The sequence below is a fragment of the Capricornis sumatraensis genome, chromosome 7 (genome assembly GCF_032405125.1).
Source record: "Capricornis sumatraensis isolate serow.1 chromosome 7, serow.2, whole genome shotgun sequence".
In the NCBI taxonomy this organism is placed as follows: Eukaryota; Metazoa; Chordata; class Mammalia; order Artiodactyla; family Bovidae; genus Capricornis; species Capricornis sumatraensis.
The window spans coordinates 100,591,735-100,614,031 of NC_091075.1; the positions used below are offsets into that span (position 1 = coordinate 100,591,735).

The following is a 22,297-nucleotide window of genomic DNA, read 5'->3' on the forward strand; positions in this document are numbered from 1 at the left end:
GAAAAGGGAGGGGGGAGAGGTAATATTTAAGTTGTGTTTAAAGAGAATCTTTAAATTATCAATTTGAGTAAGAATTCACTTTTCACAGAGGTCCTTACTTTGTGCAGCAAACTGGGTAGGTGCTATGTGGCATACAAAGACCATAACACAGGTCTTGGCCCTCCAGGGGATTTCAGACATTAATAAAGCATTATAAAGACCTGGGCATGAATGAGGGGCTCACAATAATTAGAGGAGGAAAAGAACCCATGGATAGGGTAGGGATAAGGCTGAACTTATACAATTTCATACAGGAGACAGTATTTGAGCATTTCTAGTTGAAACAAAGTATATAATCATTTTAAAGATAATTATTCATGCACGGGGAATAGTATAAGGCAGATAGGAAATAGTGGGTTTGTGAATCCCAGGGAAAATTCTGGGACTGCAAATAGTCCAGTTTGATGAAAGAAATGGGTTAGAGGATAATGAAAGGTCTGGTTGCAAAGGTAGGCTGGGGATACACTGGGAAACTTGGATTTCATTTTGTGGTGGATGCCAGACTTTTGATTAGAGAAATAATGCGTAATTATTTATGTAAGTATGGATGAGAGGACTATTCAAACATCAGCCACAGTTCTTAATATATAGTTAAAATATATTTTTTTCATTTATAACTTATAGGAGAGCTTTAATAAAATGCATGTACAATAAATAATTCATACTTAAAAACGCTCCTCAGATAGCCTCATGCCTTTTCAGTAGAAGAGGCCACAATACCAGGGAAATCAGAAGGCAATCTCAATAATTCTTCTACTTCTTCTTGCAAAGCCTCTGCTTTCTCATGCAACAGCATCTACAATAAAAAAATCAAGATGTGAAGCAAAAATATGCATTGTTAGGGAACTGCTAACATTTTACCACCATCTATTCAATACCTGAATCTTTATGTATCAGCATAATCTAGATATTAAAACTAATAATGAGATTGAAAAATGGTCACTTAAGAACAGCAATTATAGTAAATGAAGCTGAGGCATTTAAAGCCATTTTAGCTGATCACTGCATTTGGTATACCAAAAATAATGGAGCTTTAATACTCTCAAAGGTTTGTTTTATTGAAGACTCAGCCACTTAAAATTAACTTTTAACCTATAAAATTTAAGACAATTTTGAAAAAATTTAATTGGTTCTTAAAAATGTTACCCTATATATATAGATTTTATTAATCCTCACAGTTTAGTATGCTATCTTTTAAAAACCTATTGAGAGAGTTGAAGCTTGGGGCCCTTTGGGGATCAAACCAGTCAATCCTAAAGGAAATCAGTCCTGAATATTCATTGGAAGGACTGATGCTGAAGCGGAAGCTCCAATACTTTGGCCACCTGATGCGAAGAACTGACTCACTGGAAAAGACCCTGATGCTGGGAAAGACTGAAGGTGGGAGGAGAAGGGGGTGACAGAGGATGAGATGGTTGGATGGCATCACCGACTTGATGGACATGAGTCTGAGCAAGCTCTGGGAGTTGATGATGGACAGGGAGGCCTGGAGTGCTACAGTCCATGGGGTCAAAGAGTCGGACATGACTGAGTGACTGAACTGAACTGAACTGAAGGAGGAGGTGAACATGCTGGCTCATGCTTTCCTTAAGCCTTGTGTGACAATGTAACTTGCGCGATACGTTAGGCTTTCTATAGGTCCTGAACTAACGATCACACAGCACAATGTCTTACTCGTGGAAATGCTTTCCTTAGGCTCTATGTTAAATGATTATAATTGTTAAGAATCCTGCCTGGGAAACTGTTTCTCAAGACTTGTACCCCTGATTACACAACAACAGTGTATCTAGCCCAGAGACCTTGCCCTGGACCCGTTCTCCCTGGCTAATCTTGTGCCAAAGTTATCTCAGGATGTATGCCTTGGGAAAGGGTCTGGTGGAACTCTTACAACCTTGAGGCATTCTTTTTATCTATTCTCAGCAGCCAGTTGAGAAGTATATAAGGCCCAACTTAAACTAGTGAGGCAGGTACTCTTTCTACCCACTTCTGATGTCTATGTCAGAAGCTTTCTCTGTTTTGTCACTTTAAAATAAAATTTTGCACACAAAGCTCTGAGTGACTGAGAATCTTCTTTGGTCCTGGAGTTAAACCTTCTCCTTCAAAGACCACAAATACAGCAGCACCATTTACCATAAGCTGTCACTATCAGTGTTTCAAAGAAAACTTTTATTCAAGCTCCTAAAACTAATATGGTTAATTTCAAAAGGAGCATGATAAACAAAGAAAGTATTTCTAAACCTAGTACATAGTAGATGTCAATGAATATTTGAATAATGATTTTCCCCCTTTCTTTAAAAACAATGGAAATCAAATGTTGGTATTTGTTGCCACTGGGTTTGTGTATATTGGTGTGAAACACTTGCATTATTTCTCTCACAACATTTTATAACAAAAAGCTCAATAAAAATTGTAGAAGAAAAAAACCACTCTCTCTACCAATTTGATATAAAGCATAACATTATGCACATTATTGTGCCTGAAGTTGTCTAATACTTTTGACATTTAAAGTCACTTATTAAATATTTTGGCCATTGATACTGCAGTTCCCTCTGTATACTTTTGTGTTTTTTTGATGTGGACAACTTTAAAAGTCTTTATTAAATTTGTTACAATATTGCTCATGTTTTATGTTTTGGTATTTTGGCTGTGAGGCATGTGAGATCTTAGCTCCCAGACCCCCTGCATTGGAAGGGCAAGTCTTAACTCCTGGACCACCATGGAAGTTCCCCTTTGTATCTTTAATAATATATAGTCTAATACTATAGTCTTGCTCTACTACTTACTGACTAGCTATGTTTCCTTGAGTAAATCACTTCATTTCTTTAAATCTCATTTATTTAGTTATTCAAATATTTGTTAAACATCTACTATAGGCTGAATACCGTGCTAGGAGCTCCAGCAATGAAATAATCACAATTTCAACCCTATCAACCCAAAGAACTCCTTATCTAATAGGACAAGTTGTAGTGTCCTGAGAGGGCTGTGGTGAAGATCAGTCACAGAAATACAAACATTGGGAGAGCCTTTCAAAAAAGTAAGCTGGAAACTTCCTTTTCAGTCAGTTCGATTTATATATGACAAGAGTGTAACAATGAACTTAAAAAAAACACACACACACAACTACACAATTCCAGACCACAAGGATGGAAATATAGTTGAGATCAAGAAGGAAATAATCCCTTGCTATTGGGTTGTTAAATTGTGTCCAACTCTTGGATACGATGCCATGGACTGTAGCCCGCCAGGCTGCTCTGTCCATGGGGTTTTCCAGGCAAGAATACTGGAGTGGGTTGCCTTTTCCTTCTCCAGGGTATGTGCCCAACTCAGGGATTGAATCCATGTCTCCTGCAGTGGCAGCTGAATTCTTTACTGCTCAGCCACCTGGGCAGTCCAAATAACCCCTAACTGCTGCATAATGGATTTACCCACATGGGGCAGGAGGGTACTGACAACCTGGATTGCACCTAGCAGAGTGTAACCAGGATAGTGAACCTAAGAGTAGACTGTTGACTACAGGTGAAAGAAACAGAAAAGAGAAACCTTGGGAGGCAACAAGAGCTGTTTTCAGTTCACTTCAGTCGCTCAGTTGTGTCTGACTCTTTGCGACCCCATGAATCGCAGCACGCCAGGCCGCCCTGTCCATCACCATCTCCCGGAGTTCACTCAGACTCACGTCCATCGAGTCAGTGATGCCATCCAGCCATCCCATCCTCTGTCGTCCCCTTCTCCTCTTGCCCTCAATCCCTCCCAGCATCAGAGTCTTTTCCAATGAGTCAACTCTTTGCATGAGGTGGCCAAAGTACTGGAGTTTCAGCTTTAGCATCATTCCTTCCAAAGAACACCCAGGACTGATCTCCTTTAGAATGGACTGGTTGGATCTCCTTTCAAGTATGTGAAAAACCACCAAATGAGAAAAGGAAGAGCCTGGTTGCAGAGGTAGTACTATGATACCATGGTAGGCATTTTAAGGCAGCCTCATTATACTGGGATGCTGTTTGTAACACTGAGTCCAAAAATAGAACTTAGTTCTCCAGGTTGTAAATTCCTTGTCAGTGGGGGTGTTTAAAGGTGAGAAGACCAGATGTTGGGGATGCTGAGGAAAGAACTTCTGTGACAAGAGTAGTAGGAGGTAGAATTCAATGAGTTCAGAGTTCCTTATATTTCAATGAACTCTTTTAAAAGTGCCTTTATTTTTTAGGAGATCCTTTTTCTCTTTTTAATAAGCCTTGTATCATGACATATGCACTATTTTTATCCACATATTGTGAATATATATTTTTGTACCTATAGTTAATATGTCTAAAGTATAAGGAGATAACTCTGTAAAATATCATAAAGATTAAAAAATGCCTTGTTTGCTTACCTTGGCTGATGAAACAATTTGCTTGGCCTGGCGTCTTGATAAATGATCAATTGTCCTTATCAGCACTTCAGGATTTGCATTAGCTAAGTGCGTTAGACTTTTATAACCTGCATTGTATAACTGTCTTGCTCGACCCTGCAAAGTATTTATAAAAATCATTAGGATCAGAATTGGGGATTAGGAAAAAATAATTAAGTGTTTTACTGAAGGGAAAAATTCACTTGCAAGAGACAGGAATAAACTAAGATAATAAAGTAAATATGAAAAGATAACACATCAGAATCTGAAGGAATTTTAAAAGTGTTTTAGAAGAATTTTAAAATAATTTAGGTGGCTCCAATCTGACTGCAAGAGAGCTAGTTTTCTGTGCAGCTGAAGTCAATTGATGTGTGCTGCAATCAGAAATCAGAGAAGGCAATGGCAACCCACTCCAGTACTCTTGCCTGGGAAATCCCATGGGCAGAGGAGTCTGGTAGGCTGCAGTCCATGGGGTCGTGAAGAGTTGGACACGACTGAGCGACTTCACTTTCACTTTTCACTTTCATGCATTGGAGAAGGAAATGGCAACCCACTCCAGTGTTCTTGCCTGGAGAATCCCAGGGACGGGGGAGCCTGTTTGCTGTCATCTATGGGGTCACCCAGAGTCGGACACGACTGAAGCAACTTAGCAGCAGCAGCAGCAATCAGAAATTAGAAACCTGGAGACTTCTCTGGTAATCCAGTGGTTAAGAATCCACCTTCCAATGCAGAAGATGTGGGTTCGATCCCTGGTTAAGGTTAGGATCCCACATGCTGTGGGGCAACTAAGCCCACGTGCCACAATGACAGGTCCCACGTGCCACAATGAAGATACCCCATGCCCCAACTAAGACCCAACACAGTAAAAAAAAAAATTAATTAATTAAATATTAAAGAAACAGAAATAAAAACTCCTTAGGGTACTTGGGGGAGGGGCATTAGTTCAAATTCTCAATCAAATGTTTTAGTTCAGTATCCCTAGAATGTTCTCACTATCTACACAGGGACCTCTGGAGTGTGTATGTGAGTGTATGTATGAGTGTGCACGCTTTCCCAAGCAGAATTCTTCTGGTTTAAGAACTGAATAACAGAATAAACAGAAAACAAGGGTTGATCAAAAATAGAAAGCTGAGAAACCAGCTGAGGAAACCTTCATCTCATTCTCTTAGAAAATGTAAATGACCCTCACTGCCACCGAGCAGCCACCACCTTCAACTAGCACTGTCTAAACTGACAGTGAGTCAGAAGGTGAGTCTCTGCTGGAGAGGAGGAAGGTACGGAACACATGTATGCTTGGAGGAAAGAAGGGTGGCACGCGCACTTGGGGAGAATCACCCTGTCTCTACTGTTACATTTATCCACAAATGTGATTTTACATCAGGACTGCTTCTGGATTGATAGGGATTTGGGGGAGGCCAGGGCAGCAATTTATTAAAAACAAATAAAAAAGACTCCCATGATAAATAAGTAATACGGCTATTGTTGCCACTTACTCTGTGACATAGCAGTAAAACCTGATTTTTCTGTGAGCTGAAATCATCTCAGTTGGGGAGCTAACAAGCCACTAACCTCTAAAACCCCAGTCACTTCCATGAGTGGGATTAGCTCTGCCTTTACACAGTAGGTCAGCTTCTTGGTGAGTTCTCCCAAAAGGGCCCTGTAAACCCAGAACTCCTCAAGCTCCTGCAAAACACAAAGATTCACAGAATTGAAATGTCGTAAGATATTTCAGAATTCAGTATGTGTGTGGTAGGGGGCTCAGAAAGGACTGGCCCTTTGGTAAACTCTGAAAGTTGCGTAAAGCCAGAGGCGAACAATGACTGAGCAAAATTACTATGAGGAAACATGGCAGAGGTGGAGGGATTTGAACAGAATGCTTTTAGGATGAGGACAAAGAGTGTAAACCGAAAAATCAGTCAACAGGAAGAATTCTAGGGAGGGGGTTCAGGAGAGAGGGAACACATGTATACTCGTGGCTGATTCATATTGATGGCAAAAAACATCACAATACTGTAATTATCCTCCAATTAAAATAAGTAAATAAATATTTTTAAAAAGAGTTCTGTTCACTTTGACCAAAACATCAAGATGTGCCAAGCATGTATCATCTAGTTAATGGAATTACCTCACAGAAATGTAACACACAGGAGGAGAATGCCGCAGCTGCAGAGAGAAGGCTTTGTATATATCCTCGAGGCATGTTAAACTTTTCAGACACACTCCAAATGTTCGTCTCTTTGAGCAAAGTATAAAGAATGAAAGACAGGTACAGTCTGTTGACAATGTTCTTGTCCACCTTCTAGAAAGACACAAATGAATTCATGTATTGGACCTGCTTAAAATGTACACCACATTCAAACTGGACAAAAGGGAATGAGAATGAAGCTGCACACAGCAGGGAGAGGACAGAGTGGTTCTACAGAAATAAATCGAAGTCATAACAAATGTACTTTAGGTTAGTTCAAAGTATTATTTTTTCCAAGTGTATAAAAAAAGAGATACGTCAAACTGTTTCCAATTTAAATTTCCTTCTGTAGGGAGTGTAGTGAGTTGAACTGTCCCTCCTCAAAAGATATACTCAATTCCTAACCCTTGGTGCCTCTGAACGTGACCTAATTTGGAAGGGAATCTCTGCAGATATAATTAGCAAAGGATCTTGAGATGAACTCATCCTGGATATACAGGGGGCCCTTGAGCCCAATAGTCAATGACTGATATCCTTATAAGAGAGAGGACATGAGTGACAGAGAAACTGGTGTGAAGACAGAAGGAGGCAAACTGTGGTGAGATGGTGACTACAAGGATTGCTAACAACCACCAAAGGCCACGAGAGAGGCAAGATGGTTCTTCCTCAAGCCTCTAGAAGGAACAACTTTGCCAGCATCTTGATTTCAGACTTCTGGCTCCTGACTTGTAACAGAATAAAGCTCTGTTGTTTTAAGACACCGGGTTTGTGCTAATTTGTGATGGCAGCCTTAGGAAAAGAATACGGGAAGAGAAGGAGTTCGGGAAACCTTTACATTTACTGTAGAATTTATAGTGTTGAGTGTTAGTCGCTCGGTCATGTCCAACTCTTTGTGACCCCATGGACTATAGCCCACCAGGCTCCTCTGTCCATGGAATTCTCCAGGCAAGAATGCTGCAGTGGGTTGCCATGCCTTTCTCCAGGGGATCTTCCTGCTGGGTCTCCTGCATTGCAGGCAGATTCTTTTACTGTCTGAGCCACTGAGCCACCAGGGAAGCCTCAGGTAGTATTTACAGGTTGGGTATACATATACACACACACGCATATATACATATATATATTATACGTATATATATATGACTGTGATTATAAATTAGACAAATATGTTTATTTAGATAAATATGTTAATAAGCTTGTTTATATTGTAAACTAAGAGTAAATATTAGTTCCTATGACTTAAACCTGGTCATGGTAAATAATTAATGTTTCCAGAAATTAAAACACTGAATGCTTCCTGTAGTTGATAATTTCTATTCTGTATATATGCTTTGGCCTGTGGTGCCTAGTGATTATTTTTTGTGTAAAGCATTTCATAGCTAATACCAAGCTAACTCAAAAACTGAGTAACGCATGCTTGAAATCGAGAAAAAAAAAAGAATGAACTTTAAAGAGAAAAGGGAGGTTTAAAATATAAAATTATATCCTCTACTATAGTAAAAGAATGTTTAAGATGAGAACTTAGAATGTTTGAGAACTTAGATGAGCACATTGAAGGACATAAGAATTTTAGATTCTCTATGTTTGATACTAGATCACCCTTTTAAAAGCTTTAAGCTGAAAAAGCATGATAGTTGAATAACAACTAGGAAAAGATCACTTTTTAATTTCCCAACTTTAGTGCACCTTCATTATTAACTATAAATTGAGTCAATGCAGATTTTTGCTTAGAATGTATTTTCTAAGCCAAGACAAATGACATAATTATATTCCACGGCAAGATAAGTCACTTTATGCCAATTTCAAGATCTTTTACAAGAAATGTTTAAAAAGGTCCTTTCCAATGTGGAGAAATCAAGTAGATTTGAAGCAAATATATTCTCTAGAAATTTGTTTAAAAAGATACTTATAAAGTATTAAAATAGTAACTTGTTCATTTGTAATTAAGATAAATCCATGCTCATACTATTTTAAATAATTATAAATTGAACAAACATTTATTGACTGTTTTATAAAATGTAACAAAAATAAATTCTGATTCAAGTTTCAAAAGATGCATTATTGCAACATGATTTTATAAGTGTTTATTACTTGGTAATGAGCTCCAGATTAATATGTTTTTTAAAATATATTTTAGAGTTTGAAACAAAAGGTTTGTTTTAAGAAATATTCTTATTCAACATTCTGAAGGTCTAAACAATAGTCACTTCTGAGGTAAAAGACCCAATCTAAATATTGACAACAGGAATACTGAAGTACGATGCACTTATACTTTTTTGATACTTCAATACAGGGGACAGCTTCACCATTCAATTCAAGTGTAAGTAAAACATCTTCCATTTTTCAAAATGAAACAGTAATATCTATATAAATTTAAAAGATATACAGGGAAATGGTAGGTAAGATCATTAGGCTTCAATGAAGATTAGATTACCAAAGAAAATGAAAATTGAAAAAAAAAGTGTAATTATTATGCTGCTGCTGCTAAGTCGCTTCAGTCGTGTCCGGCTCTGTGCGACCCCATAGATGGCAGCCCACCAGGCTCCCCCGTCCCTGGGATTCTCCAGGCAAGAACATTGGAGTGGGTTGCCATTTCCTTCTCCAATGCATGAAAGTGAAAAGTGAAAGTGAAGTCGCTCAGTCGTGTCCGACTCTGTGTGACCCCATGGACTGCAGCCTACCAGGCTGCTCTGCCCATGGGATTTTCCAGGTAAGTGTACTGGAGTGGGGTGCCATTGGCTTCTCGTAATTATTATGAGGTAGAAAATTATGTTAATTAAGGAAATGAATGTGTGTTTGCCAAAGAATTATTTTTACTTCTCGTACAGTTAGTGGCGCATTCAGAACTTGATTCTTGTTTGTTGACTTAACTTTAAAAGACAAAAATATAAGATACCACACAAGAGTACTTGGCTTCTCTGCTTCAACCTACTAAAATGCTTTATGTACTTCAAGCACATTGGTAGTTCTTTGGGACAATGAAAAGCACCAACAAAAACAAAAATCCAAAAACTCGTCTTATGTTAGAATTCCTGATGCCAAGTGGATGCTTAAGAAAAAGTTTCTAGAAAACTTTTCTCCCATGAACTGAACTTATTTCAGGATTCTCTTCTATAACATTGTGAAAATATTTTACAATTGTTATAATTTAAACCATAATAAGTAGCCTAAGAAAAATAGATTAATAAGGTTGACCTTTTCCTATGCTAAGAGTCTTAGATGTGCATGGCTATTTTAGAAATACAAAGGTACACTAAAAAGGGCCTTCACAACCACCCAGAAAGAACATTATTTTTAAAATATACCTAAATTTCTGGTTTGCAGATGTTTTGAATAGTAAAGTGATAATTATACTAAAGATAAAAAAGTGAACCAACACGATCAAACCAACAAAGGAGATGAGATGACAGCATTAATTTCTGTTACGTGAACTTAGCTATTTAGGAAAGAAAAAAAAAAAAGACTATGGTACGTACCTTCCTAATAGCTTGACCTGATGCTTTCTTCCCAATATAGTTCTCAGAGACTCCAACCAGAGCAGCAACATTTTGTTCTGCTGGACTGAGTTGGTTAAACTACACAGAAAAAGAATATAGAGAAAAATTAAACTGTAACTTTAAAAAGTCTGCCATTAACCAAATCTAGTAGTCATATCACATTTTCATCATTATAAAATCTATGAAAAATAACACAAATTTTACCTACAAGTATTGTATTATAAGTAATACAAATAACACAAGTATTTACTTACAAGTATTTTACTTACAAGCTTGCAATACTTTTAATGTATTATTAAAATATAACAAACTTTAGTAGAATGAACTTAAAGACATGGCCACAAATACTGTAACCATGGTCTATGATTTTCATGGACTGTGTTTATGTTTCATACAGGAGAAGTCTGGGGAGGGATAGGAGGGAAAGGTTTTGGAAGTAACTGCACTGTTTATACGGAGAAGGCAATGGCAACCCACTCCAGTACTCTTGCCTGGAAAATCCCACGGACAGAGGAGCCTGGTAGACTGAAGTCTATGGGGTCGCTGCAAGTTGGACACGACCGAGCGGCTTCGCTTTCTCTTTTCACTTTCATGCATTGGAGAAGGCAATGCAACCCACTCCAGTGTTCTTGCCTGGAGTACCCCAGGGACGGGGGAGCCTGGTGGGCTGCCGTCTATGGGGTCACACAGAGTCAGACACGACTGAAGCGACTTAGCAGCAGCACTGTTTATATACATGTGTTTGTGTGCATGTGCTCAGTCATGACCAGCTCATGGACTGTAACGTGCCAGGCTCCTCTGTCCATGGGATTCTCCAAGCAAGAATACTGGGACGGGTTGCCATTTCCCGTTCCAGGGGATCTTTCTGACCCAGGGATCAAACCTGTGTCTCCTGCACTGGCAGGTAGATTCTTTACCACTATGCCACCTGGGAAGAACTGCATACTGCCACCGCCTGTTCAGAGTAAAATCATAGTAGACTGTCCTCTACCACTTGGTTTTGTGATAGGTACAGCCAGTTCCACCTTGATCCTGGCGATAAAGATGATTATTCCTTCTCAGGTATCAATGTCACTGGGTTTGGTGTGACAGGACGGGACACCGTGTGTGACTCTGATAGAGCTTTCATGTAATTAAATTCTCAACCATCAGTGATGGTTTTCTTTACATTTCAGGCATTAGAAAATGTAGTGGTCCCCACATCGCAAGAGTAACCACCTTGAAGGGATGGGGACCAGACATGGTCCTTTCTTCTCTTCTGCACCTTTCTTTATTTTTTCGACAATGAACATGTTTACATTTAACAGAAAATATTTAAGTGAAACAAACAAAAAATGCTCTTGCCACAAAAAGTGTCTGACTCTTTGCAGTTCACATGGACTTCACCAGGCTTCTCCATCCATGGAATTCTTGAGGCAAGAATACTGGACTAGGTTGCCATTCCCCTTCTCTGGGAGATCTTCCCGAGCTAGGGATCAAACCCAGGTCTCCTGCATTGCAGACAGATTCTTTATCGTCTGAGTCTTTTTTCTGGCTATGAAAATATATTTGAAATTGGGCTTTTCAAAAGGCCCAATTTCAAGTATATTTTAATAGCAAAAAAAAAAAAAAAAGAATAATCACATGATAAAAATCATATTGTGATTAATTATTTTAGCCTGTATTGCAAAATCTTATCTTCTCACCTGCCTGAAGTATATCATCCAATCAGGGTCACACTGAGAAGCCATATCATAGGGAGTTGTTAAGTAGATTAGATGAAGAAGGCTTTCGAGCATAAGTCCCTCAAGACCTTTCTTCAAGTCTCTGTAAAGAATGTCACAATAAGCCAAATCTATAGTTCCTAAAAGAAAGACACAAAGAGTTCATTTTTCATAATCACCAAAGGAGGAAAGAGGTGATTTTAAAGAAAGTCTGGTTTACCTAAACATAGCAAAAGTCTTGAGGGACTTCCCTGGTGGTTCAGTGGCTAAGTCGCCACAGTTCCAGTACAGGGGGCCCAGGTTCTACCCCTGGTTAGGGAACTAGATCCCACATGTCACAAATAAGAGTTTAAGTGCCACAACTAAAGATCCCTCGCAGCCAAATAAATTAAAAAAAAAAATTCTTTACAATTTCTTACTATGTAACTTAGCACAAAATTTAGGAGGTCACTTTGATATTATAGTATCCATCAACATTTAATAAGTACATACCTTCTGACCTAATTAATCTATTCTTGGGAATCTAACCTAAAGAAACATCTCCACACATATCCAAAAATACATGAACAGAGATGCTCTTGTTTATAACAGAGAAAAATCAGAAACAGTGTAACTGTCCATCAATAGGGGAGTGGTTAAATACATTACGGTATCCATAGTATGGATGACTATTGTGCTAAAAGAAAATGAGGTAGATTTAAAGGGACTGATGTGTGAAGATGCTCATGATATTTTATAAGTGAGAAAAGCAAGCTGCCTCCAAATGCTTATACTATTCAATATGTATGTGTGTGCATGTGTGTGTGATATATATATATATATAGTGCATATGTATATATGCATACATACATGTAACACAAACATAAATATACATATACAAAATATTTAGAAGAATATATATCAAATTGTTATGAAATTTACAGAAAATTTCTAGAAATTGCTATTGCTATTCTTGGTAGGATATTAAGATTTGTATGATTACAAATCTTGTATTTGTCTGATTTGTATGATTGCGGGGGAGGCGAGCATAAAGAAGGGAGGATCATCTTTTCCTCCATGTATTTCTACAGTATGCTAAATTACTTGCAATTCAAAACATTTTTCAACTTTTAAAAACTGAAGTAGTTTAACAGTTTGTAAGATAAGATTATTATTATTAATATGAAATTACATATCTAATTTAGAGTTACAGAAAATTTCTATTTTTTCCGATGCATTTCCTCAGATTCATAGTCAGATTCAGGTAAGCTCTTACCCTTAAAGGAAGCTCGTCCCAACTTTGTGATATGAAAATTACTTTGGAACTCTTCTTCAGACCCATACATAGTATCTTTTTGTAGAAGTCCTTTTTCTGTCAAGTATCTAAGTGATTCCATAGTTATTTCCCAGAGACTTTTTTCTTTCAACAAAACCTTTTGCTGAACACCAAAAAATGTACCACTCATAAAACGATATATGTCATCCAGGTTTGTTGCAATCTGAAACAATTCAGGATACCATTAGAGCAGCTTCTCTAATTCAAGGCATCATTTTGAATGAATAATTCATCAACATGAGGACTCATTTCCATACCTCAAAGCTATTCAAATAAAAAATCAATATAAAATCTACATAGTTGCATAAAGGTACTTTTATAATAATATTTTAAAATGACAAGAAAAAACAATTGAAGGGAGAATACAGTTATCATATTTATACTGTTAATGAAGACATCTACACATTTCTGATTCAAAAACTCCTTAGGTTTTTGAGTAACTTTTCACAGTATCTCCAAAGCTGTGCCCTCTGCTCACTCCCTACTAGTTATCACTAATTCCCACTTGGCCTCCTTCAGAAATCCTCTCTCTGTCCCCTTCCAGCCACATGTGAAAATATTCTTTAGCTCTAAAAATTGTATTTAAAAAACACATATGGAAAACACAACTGAAAGTCTCCACTAAAGCAGGATCCGGCAATACTCTCCCTGACATTTTACCTGAAAATAAACAGCAGTTTTCTACCTCTTTTTGTCTCTCTCATCCCCATCTCCTTTCCTTGTTCTTTTGCTGCCGTTTTTTTCTCCCCTAGCTCACTGTTTAGAACTTATAATAGCAATGGAGGCATTCAGACGTAGAACTGACTCTGAGTGTGCATAACTTACATTAGCCAATTTTAATGAAATCAGCATGTTATACTAAAATATAGTCAATCAATGAGCATATTTCTCTCTATTTCAATTCCGATGATATTTCAGTGGGAAAACTTGAGTAGTAATTTCACAGTAAACCAATATAAAGGGTAACAAAAAATATTATGGAGCAGGGACATTTCCTATTGCTTTTTCTCCTTTTAATAAAAGTCCATCCTTAACATAATATTCATTCAGGCTAAAACTGCACTTTTAAGATATTCAAGAACTGATACTCAGTTTACAGATTATCAACATACTTAGTTTCTATATTGTTTTTTAACTGAGTACAGTTAACACTGGGGGTAAACAAACCAACCAACCCCTTTACTTGATCCTTCTAGCTACCATCACGTTATCTTTGTATCCCTCTGTAAAAACTTTTAGACATAGTGATTTTAACTCACTGGGATAGCTTCTATCTCTGGCTTCTCAAAGCTGGGTTCTCCACTGTTGCCCCAACCTGCAAATGCAGCCATGACCAACTCCAAAGCCAGACCATAATTCAAGTATTTACCGAATGCCAACCACATGTCAGGCACTATGCTAGTCACTGGGATTTGGTGATACAGGAGAATAAACGTGGACCTGTCCCAGGGCTTCATTCCAGGGTGGGTAAAGTTATCAGCCAAAGAAAGTCACTAACAAGAATACAACTACAAACTGATGGGCGCTACTAAAGGAAAGAAGGGTGTTTCTACAAATAGCATCCAAGAGACTGACTGCACTTGGGGGTAAAGGAAGGCTTCCCCAGGGAAGTGGTGGTGAAGTGGGAGTCTGATGGTGGAGCAGGAGTGGGTGAGACGGAGCGCTGAGATGAATGAGTCCCAGGCTTGCAGACCACTGCGGTAGGAAGGGCATACAACATGAAATGAAAGCAGAAGGGCAGTGTGTCTGGCGTGCAGAGTGTCAGAGTGTGTTGAGAGATGATAAGGATGCAGAGAAAGGCAGAGGCCAAATCTACACAGTGCTGCTGTTGTTCAGTTGCTCGGTCATGTCTGACTCTTTGCGATCCCATGGACTGCAGCATGCCAGGCTTCGTGGTAAGGGCTTCCCAGGTGGCTCGCCAGTAAAGAATCTGCCTGCCCATGCAGGGGATGAGGATCCGATCCCTGAGTCGGGAAGATCCCCTGGAAAAGGAAATGGCATCCCACTCCAGTATTCTTGCCTGGAGAATTCCATGGATAGAGGAGCCTGGTGGGCTACAGCCCATGGGGTTGCCAACAAGTCAGACACGACTCAGCGACTAAACAAGACCGTGATAAGGGATCTGGACTCAATCCTAACAGCAGTGGGAGGCAACCACTAACAAACTTTAGACAGAAAGGGATTTATATTTGGAGAAGATCGATCTATTGAAGAATAATATGGAGGGGGTGTGGGAAGGCAGGGCACAGCTGATGCCAGGAGACCAGCTGGGCGGCCATCACAGGGATCTAGGCAGGACCTCAGCACCTGGAAAAGTGTGCAAGCAGCCTGTGTGGCCTCTTTTTGCCTCGGATTCTATTTTGTGTGAAAGCAGAACTACATTATTTCATTCAAAGGTACACAAAGATCAGAGATAAAAACATACCAAGGGTCTAGCAGGGTGTCTGAAACACAGTTGTGAGAAATGATCACCGGAGGCTCCCTGCGTCCCAGGGCGCAACAAGTGTTATGTTCTAATTCCTGGAGTTTCCATCTCTTCCACCAAAACCTAGTATCCCCACAGATGCCCACCTCCACCCTCCTACCTCTTGAACTCACCCTGCCCTTCTCGCCTCTCACCCCTATCCCACTGGTTGTTTCTGTCTGGAGGACTTGACTTCTTCAATTCTAACTCCAAAGATTTTTCTGCCTCTCCACCCTGTCTGTAATTCCAGCCTTCTTCCACAACTAGGGCCCTGTGGTGAAGCCTTACCTCAATGTGCAGGAAGAACCCTGATGGCCTGTTCTTCTCAGTACAGGGCCCAGAAGCCTCGTAAGGGCAGGTTTGGAACAACAGTTGCCTACCGGCTAATCTTCTGAGCTGACTCTGCCTGGTCTTCTTGCTGCTGTACTTCAATTGTTAACACAGAATTTTACTGAAACTGTTGAGCCCTATGGATCTGGCATCGCAGGCCCGTAAAACCACACCCTTGTGGCCAAGTCGGCTCCCCCAGGATTCCTGTACCTGAGTGCACTGGTCTCAAGTGAAGCCTCAATTCCATTGCCTTGCATGGAGTTCTAACTCATGACACACACGTATTTGTCAGATGTATATTTTCTTCCTGCCTTTTCACTGCTTAAGTAGCATCTTTTGAAGAGAATTATAAAAATATGAGGTCAATTGATTTTTTTCTTTCATGATTTATGTTTTTTGCTTTCCTTACAAGAAATCTTTGCCTACCCTAAGGCATTTCCAAATAAATTTCAGTATCGATCTGTAATTTCTAAAAAAAAAAAAAAAAAAAGAAAGAGCAAAACCTGTTGAGATTTTGATTGGATTGCACAGAATTTATAGACCAATGTGGGAAGAAGTAACATTTGAACAAAAGTGAGCGCTCCAATTCATGAAGACTCTCTCCGTTTAGGGTCTTTAGGTCTTTAGAGAAGACTCTCTTTAGGTCTTCTTTAATTTCTCTCAGCAGCATTTTATAGTTTTTGGTGAGTTTTAAGTGAGAGTAATTTACACAGGGTAACAAGAGACCAGAGCTGTGGCTGGGACATAGGTATGTGTGACATGGGAGCTGTTGCTCTAAATCACCACAAAACACCTTGACGATTTCTCCACTGATACGTGACTGTGTTACAAGTCTTCAGTCTAGTATTTAAGCACTCTCTCCCACCCTCTCCAACTATGGCACACAGTCTGGCCCAACTTTCTCCACCCAACTTCCTACTATTAGGTCATCTTCAGCCTTCCTCTATAGCTACAATATCCAGTCTATTGACTGTTATTCCACATCATCTTAAGGTTTCTCATCTTTCAATTTAAGTGCCTGGAACGGCTTATTCCTTCCCTCTGTTTATCTAAAACCTCTATCTCCTTCAATACTCAGGACTAATTCTTCTTTTCTGTAGCCTTTGGATCTTATGCCAGGGGATAAAATATTACACCATTCATCTGCAAGGCAACCAAAATGGTCTCATGATATCTTTTACTTACCAATTACCTTTTGAACTTTCACTTACACCAATCTGGGATAATAAAGGTAGGCTATATGATAGATTAAGACTCCTCGTTTTTAGTTAGATAAAGCTGAATTCAAACCCTGGCTTTACCAGTTTGGGACTGAGGGACCTTGGGCAAGAGAATAAGCCTAAAAAAGAGGTTTTACTCAAGAATAACCTGAAAAAAGAGTCAATTTCTAATCTTAGGGAAAAGAGTGTTTTCCCATTGTGCCCCACCCAACTTTTTTTTTTTTTTTTAACTTTCTGCCTGATAAAGGCTATACTGACTTCACAAATGTTTATTATGGTCAGAGGACTTACAGGGGATCTTTTCTTACCAAGGCAGAGATGCTGGATTATCTGACATCAGGACCCATGCTTCTAAAGCTCCTTTATCCCCCACAGTATCCACCAAAGTCTCTTACTTGTAACGGATGCCCAGTTATTATTTGTTCCATACAATTCAAAGGATTAAAAATCCACATATAAATCCAGTTTCAGATTTATCATGTCACAGACTGCTCTTTTTCACATTATATAGAAGTGAACATTTTTTTCAACTTTCTTTACAGTTTTCAAAACTTTTCAACTGCCACTGTCTCAAATAATAGCAATAAGATATAAAAATATTAAAAAAAAATACCTTCAAACCAATCAAAGAAAGAAACAAAGTTTGGATTCCCTTGGTGAATTCCTGAACAAGATGGCTATAGCAGTTTTCCAATGGTTTGCTTATTAACTCCAATACCTACAAGAGTTAAAGCAATACTATGTTTCACATTATTATAAAAAATAAATTGTGTTCCATATAAAATTTTATAATTTGCATAGATCTTGTGGAGGTTGGGAGAGAGAAAAAAACAGAGAGACAGAAAAATAAGAATTTAGCAGGTATCCACATGAAAATGGAAGAAGATAGGGAAATTATTTTTCATTGAAATACAGAACTATTCAAGCTACTCTTTCTAATGCTTAATCACAGAGAAGGAAACATTATTCAAAGGAATATTAATAATTAATTTTTAAAAGATGATATCAAAGGGTGAAATTAAAGACTGAGAAAAGACAACAAAACCACCAACTAACAACCAGATTATTACCTGTTGCTTGTCTTTTTCTTGCAATATAAGGATACTCTCCCCAACAGAATCTATTCCAGCACGGCCAGCTCTGCCAATCATCTGCTTATACTGATTCCTCTTTAAAAATTCCTTGGCAACATAGGGTGCTCTTAATATAACTCTATGGAATTGATAAAATTAATTAAAAGTGGTATTAGATCTATACCATTAGCATCTATTTTTAAACTCTTCATTTCATTATTTTTATATGATATTCAGTTTAGTGACATATTAACTCAAAGTAATACGTAACTACTATTTACCAGTAATCTATGTTATGATGTTCTAGGTTCTTTATGTACATTATCTGTAATCTTATAAAACTTGTGGTGATAATATTCTATGTACTTTAATTTTCCCTTACAAAGTGGTTGACTGAAGCACAGATAAGTAGCTTATAAAAACCAACAAGATTAGTAATTAACAGAACCATAATTTGAGCTTAAGTCTGCTTAGCTGCAAAGCTTATGATCAATCCACTATAGCAATGCTCTCAAAACGTTTTTGATTTGATACCCCATAAATGAAAAATCTGACCACAGGCCACTGCTGCTGCTAAGTCACTTCAGTCATGTCTGACTCTGTGCAACCCCATAGATGGCAGCCCACCAGGCTCCCCTGTCCCTGGGATTCTCCAGGCAAGAGCACTGGAGTGGGTTGCCATTTCCTTCTCCAACAGGCCACTAACATATGCGTATTTATTTATGAATTTGTATTGTCAACTACATAAAATTGCAGATTTCAACTGTTTTTGACCTACAACATGGTGATTTCAATCCTATTTATGTATACAGAAGTCTATAGCCAGCTTTCCTGTTCAAAGGTAAGAGAAAATCTGTGCTATTTTCCTAAACTATTCAACCAACTCCTTTATTTATAAATCTCAATGGACAGACAAGATTATCTAATACATGAAGAAAACAAACGACACAGAAGAAAAACAATGAGAACATACAGAATATACATCTGACAGAGACAGATAATACAGGGAACAGAAAAGAACTTTAAAAAATTGAATTAGTAAAGCACAGAAAATTTTGAAGGGTACTGTATTTATAGAAGAACAGAGTACTATAAAGAAAGAACAATAAAAGAGTTCTTAGAAATAAAAAATTAATTCATTTAAACAACTCAACTGAAGAACTGAATAATGAATGAATATAGTTAGTGGGATATAATTAAAAACTGATTTTGTAATATATAAAGTAAAGGAGTTACATAACTCATATAGACTGAAAAATGTGTAAGAAAAGTTATGAGAAATGAATGACCAATTTAATTATCTAACTAAAGTTATAAAAGCAGAGAAAGAGAAAATGGAAGAAAAAAAATAATACAAGAAAGAACTGAAAATAATTACTCTAAGATGAAGAAAGGCATAAAACTTTAGACTGAACATGTACCCAATGGCTAAGCCCTATGAATCAGAAGTATCTAGGGACTTCTTTGGTGGTCCAGTGGTAAAGAATCTGCCTGCCAAGGCAGGAGACACAGAGATGTGGGTTGATCCCTGAGTCAGGAAGATTCCCTGGAGTAGGAAATGACAACCCACTCTGGTATCCTTGCCTGGGAAATCCCAAGGATAGAGGAGTCTGGTAGGCTATAGTCCACGTGGTTGTAAAGAATTGGATGCAACTGAGCAAACACATTACAAAATGTTGAGGTAAAGGAGTACATCAAGGCTGTATATTCTCACCCTGCTTATTTAACTTATATGCAGAATACATCATGAGAAACGCTGGGTTGGAAGAAGCACAAGCTGGAATCAAGATTCCCGGGAGAAATATCAATAACCTCAGATATGCAGATGATACCACCCTTATGGCAGAAAGTGAAGAAGAACTAAAGAGCCTCTTGAAGAAAGTGAAAGAGGAGAGTGAAAAAGTTGGCTTAAAGCTGAACATTCAGAAAACTAAGATCATGGCATCCAGTCCCATCACTTCATGGCAAATAGATAGGGAAACAGTGAAAACAGTGGCTGACTTTATTTCGGGGGGCTCCAAAATCACTGCAGATGGTGATTGCAGCCATGAAATTAAAAGACACTTATTCCTTGGAAGCAAAGTTATGACCAATCTAGATAGCATATTAAAAAGCAGAGACATTACTTTGCCAACAAAGGTCCGTCTACTCAAGGCTATGGTTTTTCCAGTGGTCATGTATGGATGTGAGAGTTGGACTATAAAGAAAGCTGAGTGCCAAAGAATGGGTGCTTTTGAACTGTGGTGTTGGAGAAGACTCGAGAGTTCCTTGGACTGCAAGGAGATCTAACCAGTCCATCCTAAAGGAGATCAGTCCCGGGTGTTCACTGGAGGACTGATGTTGAAGCTGAAACTCCAATACTTTGGCCACCTGATGTGAAGAGCTGACTCATTTGAAAAGACCCTGAAACTGGGAAAGATTAAGGGCAGGAGAAAAGGAGGATGACAGAGGATGAGATGGTTGGATGGCATCACCAACTCAATGGACATGGGTTTGGGTGGACTCCAGGAGTTGGTGATGGACGGGGAGGCCTGGTGTGTTGCGGTTCATGGGGTCGCAGAGTCGGACACAACCGAGCAACTGAACTGAACTGAGATTAAAGAGAAAAGCCTACAAGCTTCTGGAGAGGGAGAAACAGCAAGCCTATATAAAAACGAAAATGTCCACCACTAGCTCCTTAAAGACACAGAAGAATACTACAAAGGCTCCTAAGGGAAAACACTGAACCTGGAATTCTGTTCTCTGCGAGGTGTTCAAATGTGAGGCTAAACTAAAGATAGCTTCAACTATGCAAAGGTTCAAAAATTTTTATTTCCAATGCATCATCTAAAAAGAATTACCCAAGGATGGCAAAATAAAAAATGGATCACAGAAGGAAGATGTTTGATACAAGGGGCAGTGGTAGGCAAAACAAAACAAAAAACCCACACAGGTATGATTTATTGGTAAGTTTAAATAGTTATTGATTATAAGATGAGAGAAGTTGTTTGGTAGAAACCAACACAACACTGTAAAGCAACTGTCCTTCAATTAAAGATAAATAATTTTTTTTTTAAATGAGAGAAAATTAAAAATACAGACCTAACATTTTAGGTAACTGCAACAATACATAAGACAGAGTAGAAAACATATACAAATGCTAAGACTCTTGTAATGTTGAGCAGAGGATACAGTTATCAATTCTAAAATCATAGAAAAACACATTTGATTACCACTGTTAAATTTTTAAGAGTAACCATTGCTCACAAGAGAAATAAAATATGTAACTTCCTTTTTTTATTTCAACAATTGTTTGAAAAAATGGAAAACTTCCTAAGTGACAGTTTGAAAACAAAAGAACAGAAAAAGATATAGTTGGCAAAAAAAATATATATATATATAGTTCTAGTGTTCAAAATAAAGTCATTCTGAGGAAAACAAGGACTTATTCTATTGATAAAAGGTGTAATTCAGCCATAGGATATTTGGAGTAAACTTTTATATACCTAAATAGTTGTGAAACAAACTACAAGGCAAACAACTGTAAAAATGTTAAAGAGAAGAAGTTGGTAACTCCATAATTACAGTGGAAAACTAACAGATGTCTCTGGAACTGATCAAAGAATTACAGTGAAAACAGAGGCGCTGATAACATGACTAATAACTGCGATCTCATTGAGATACATAAAAGTGCATACCCAACATAAAATATATAGTTCAAAGCCCTTGGATGATTTATAAAAATTGACCATTTATTTGAAAAAAAAAAAAGTCACAAATTTTAGCGTCATCAATAACTAAGAGTGGAAATCAACTGCACAGGCCCACAGCTTTGGTAATAACTAAAAAGGTAAACAAGGATCTACTCTGAACAAAAAAAAAGATACTATTAATAGACTCAAAAGTCTTCATAGATGAGTTCTCTAAGGTGTCCAGGAAATCTCTACGTTAAATAAACTCTTTCAGATTAAAAACAAATGGTCGAAAGCTTGCCAACTGTTTCTACATAACTAGAATAATAAACCCTAATATCAAAACCAGATAGGGAGAGGACTAAAGAAAGAAGGAATAATACTAGCAAGAGATCTACTAAGGGACTTCCCTTGGTGGTCCA

General features: G+C 38.1%; 1 protein-coding gene across 1 annotated transcript in view; it reads right to left on the bottom strand.

The window, feature by feature from the left end:
• Window positions 1-714: 714 nt before the first annotated feature.
• The window catches only part of HELQ (helicase, POLQ like), a 40,743-nt gene continuing 19,160 nt past the window's right edge, over window positions 715-22,297 (bottom strand). Inside the window, exons 10-18 of the mRNA XM_068974979.1 lie at window positions 18,202-18,343; window positions 17,745-17,849; window positions 13,058-13,280; window positions 11,785-11,942; window positions 10,079-10,177; window positions 6,546-6,719; window positions 5,990-6,103; window positions 4,403-4,537; window positions 715-835 (exon numbers count right to left, since the gene is read on the bottom strand). Coding sequence (XP_068831080.1) covers window positions 728-835; window positions 4,403-4,537; window positions 5,990-6,103; window positions 6,546-6,719; window positions 10,079-10,177; window positions 11,785-11,942; window positions 13,058-13,280; window positions 17,745-17,849; window positions 18,202-18,343 — 1,258 coding nt within the window. The 3' untranslated portion in view covers window positions 715-727. The remainder of the gene's footprint in view (window positions 836-4,402; window positions 4,538-5,989; window positions 6,104-6,545; window positions 6,720-10,078; window positions 10,178-11,784; window positions 11,943-13,057; window positions 13,281-17,744; window positions 17,850-18,201; window positions 18,344-22,297) is intronic.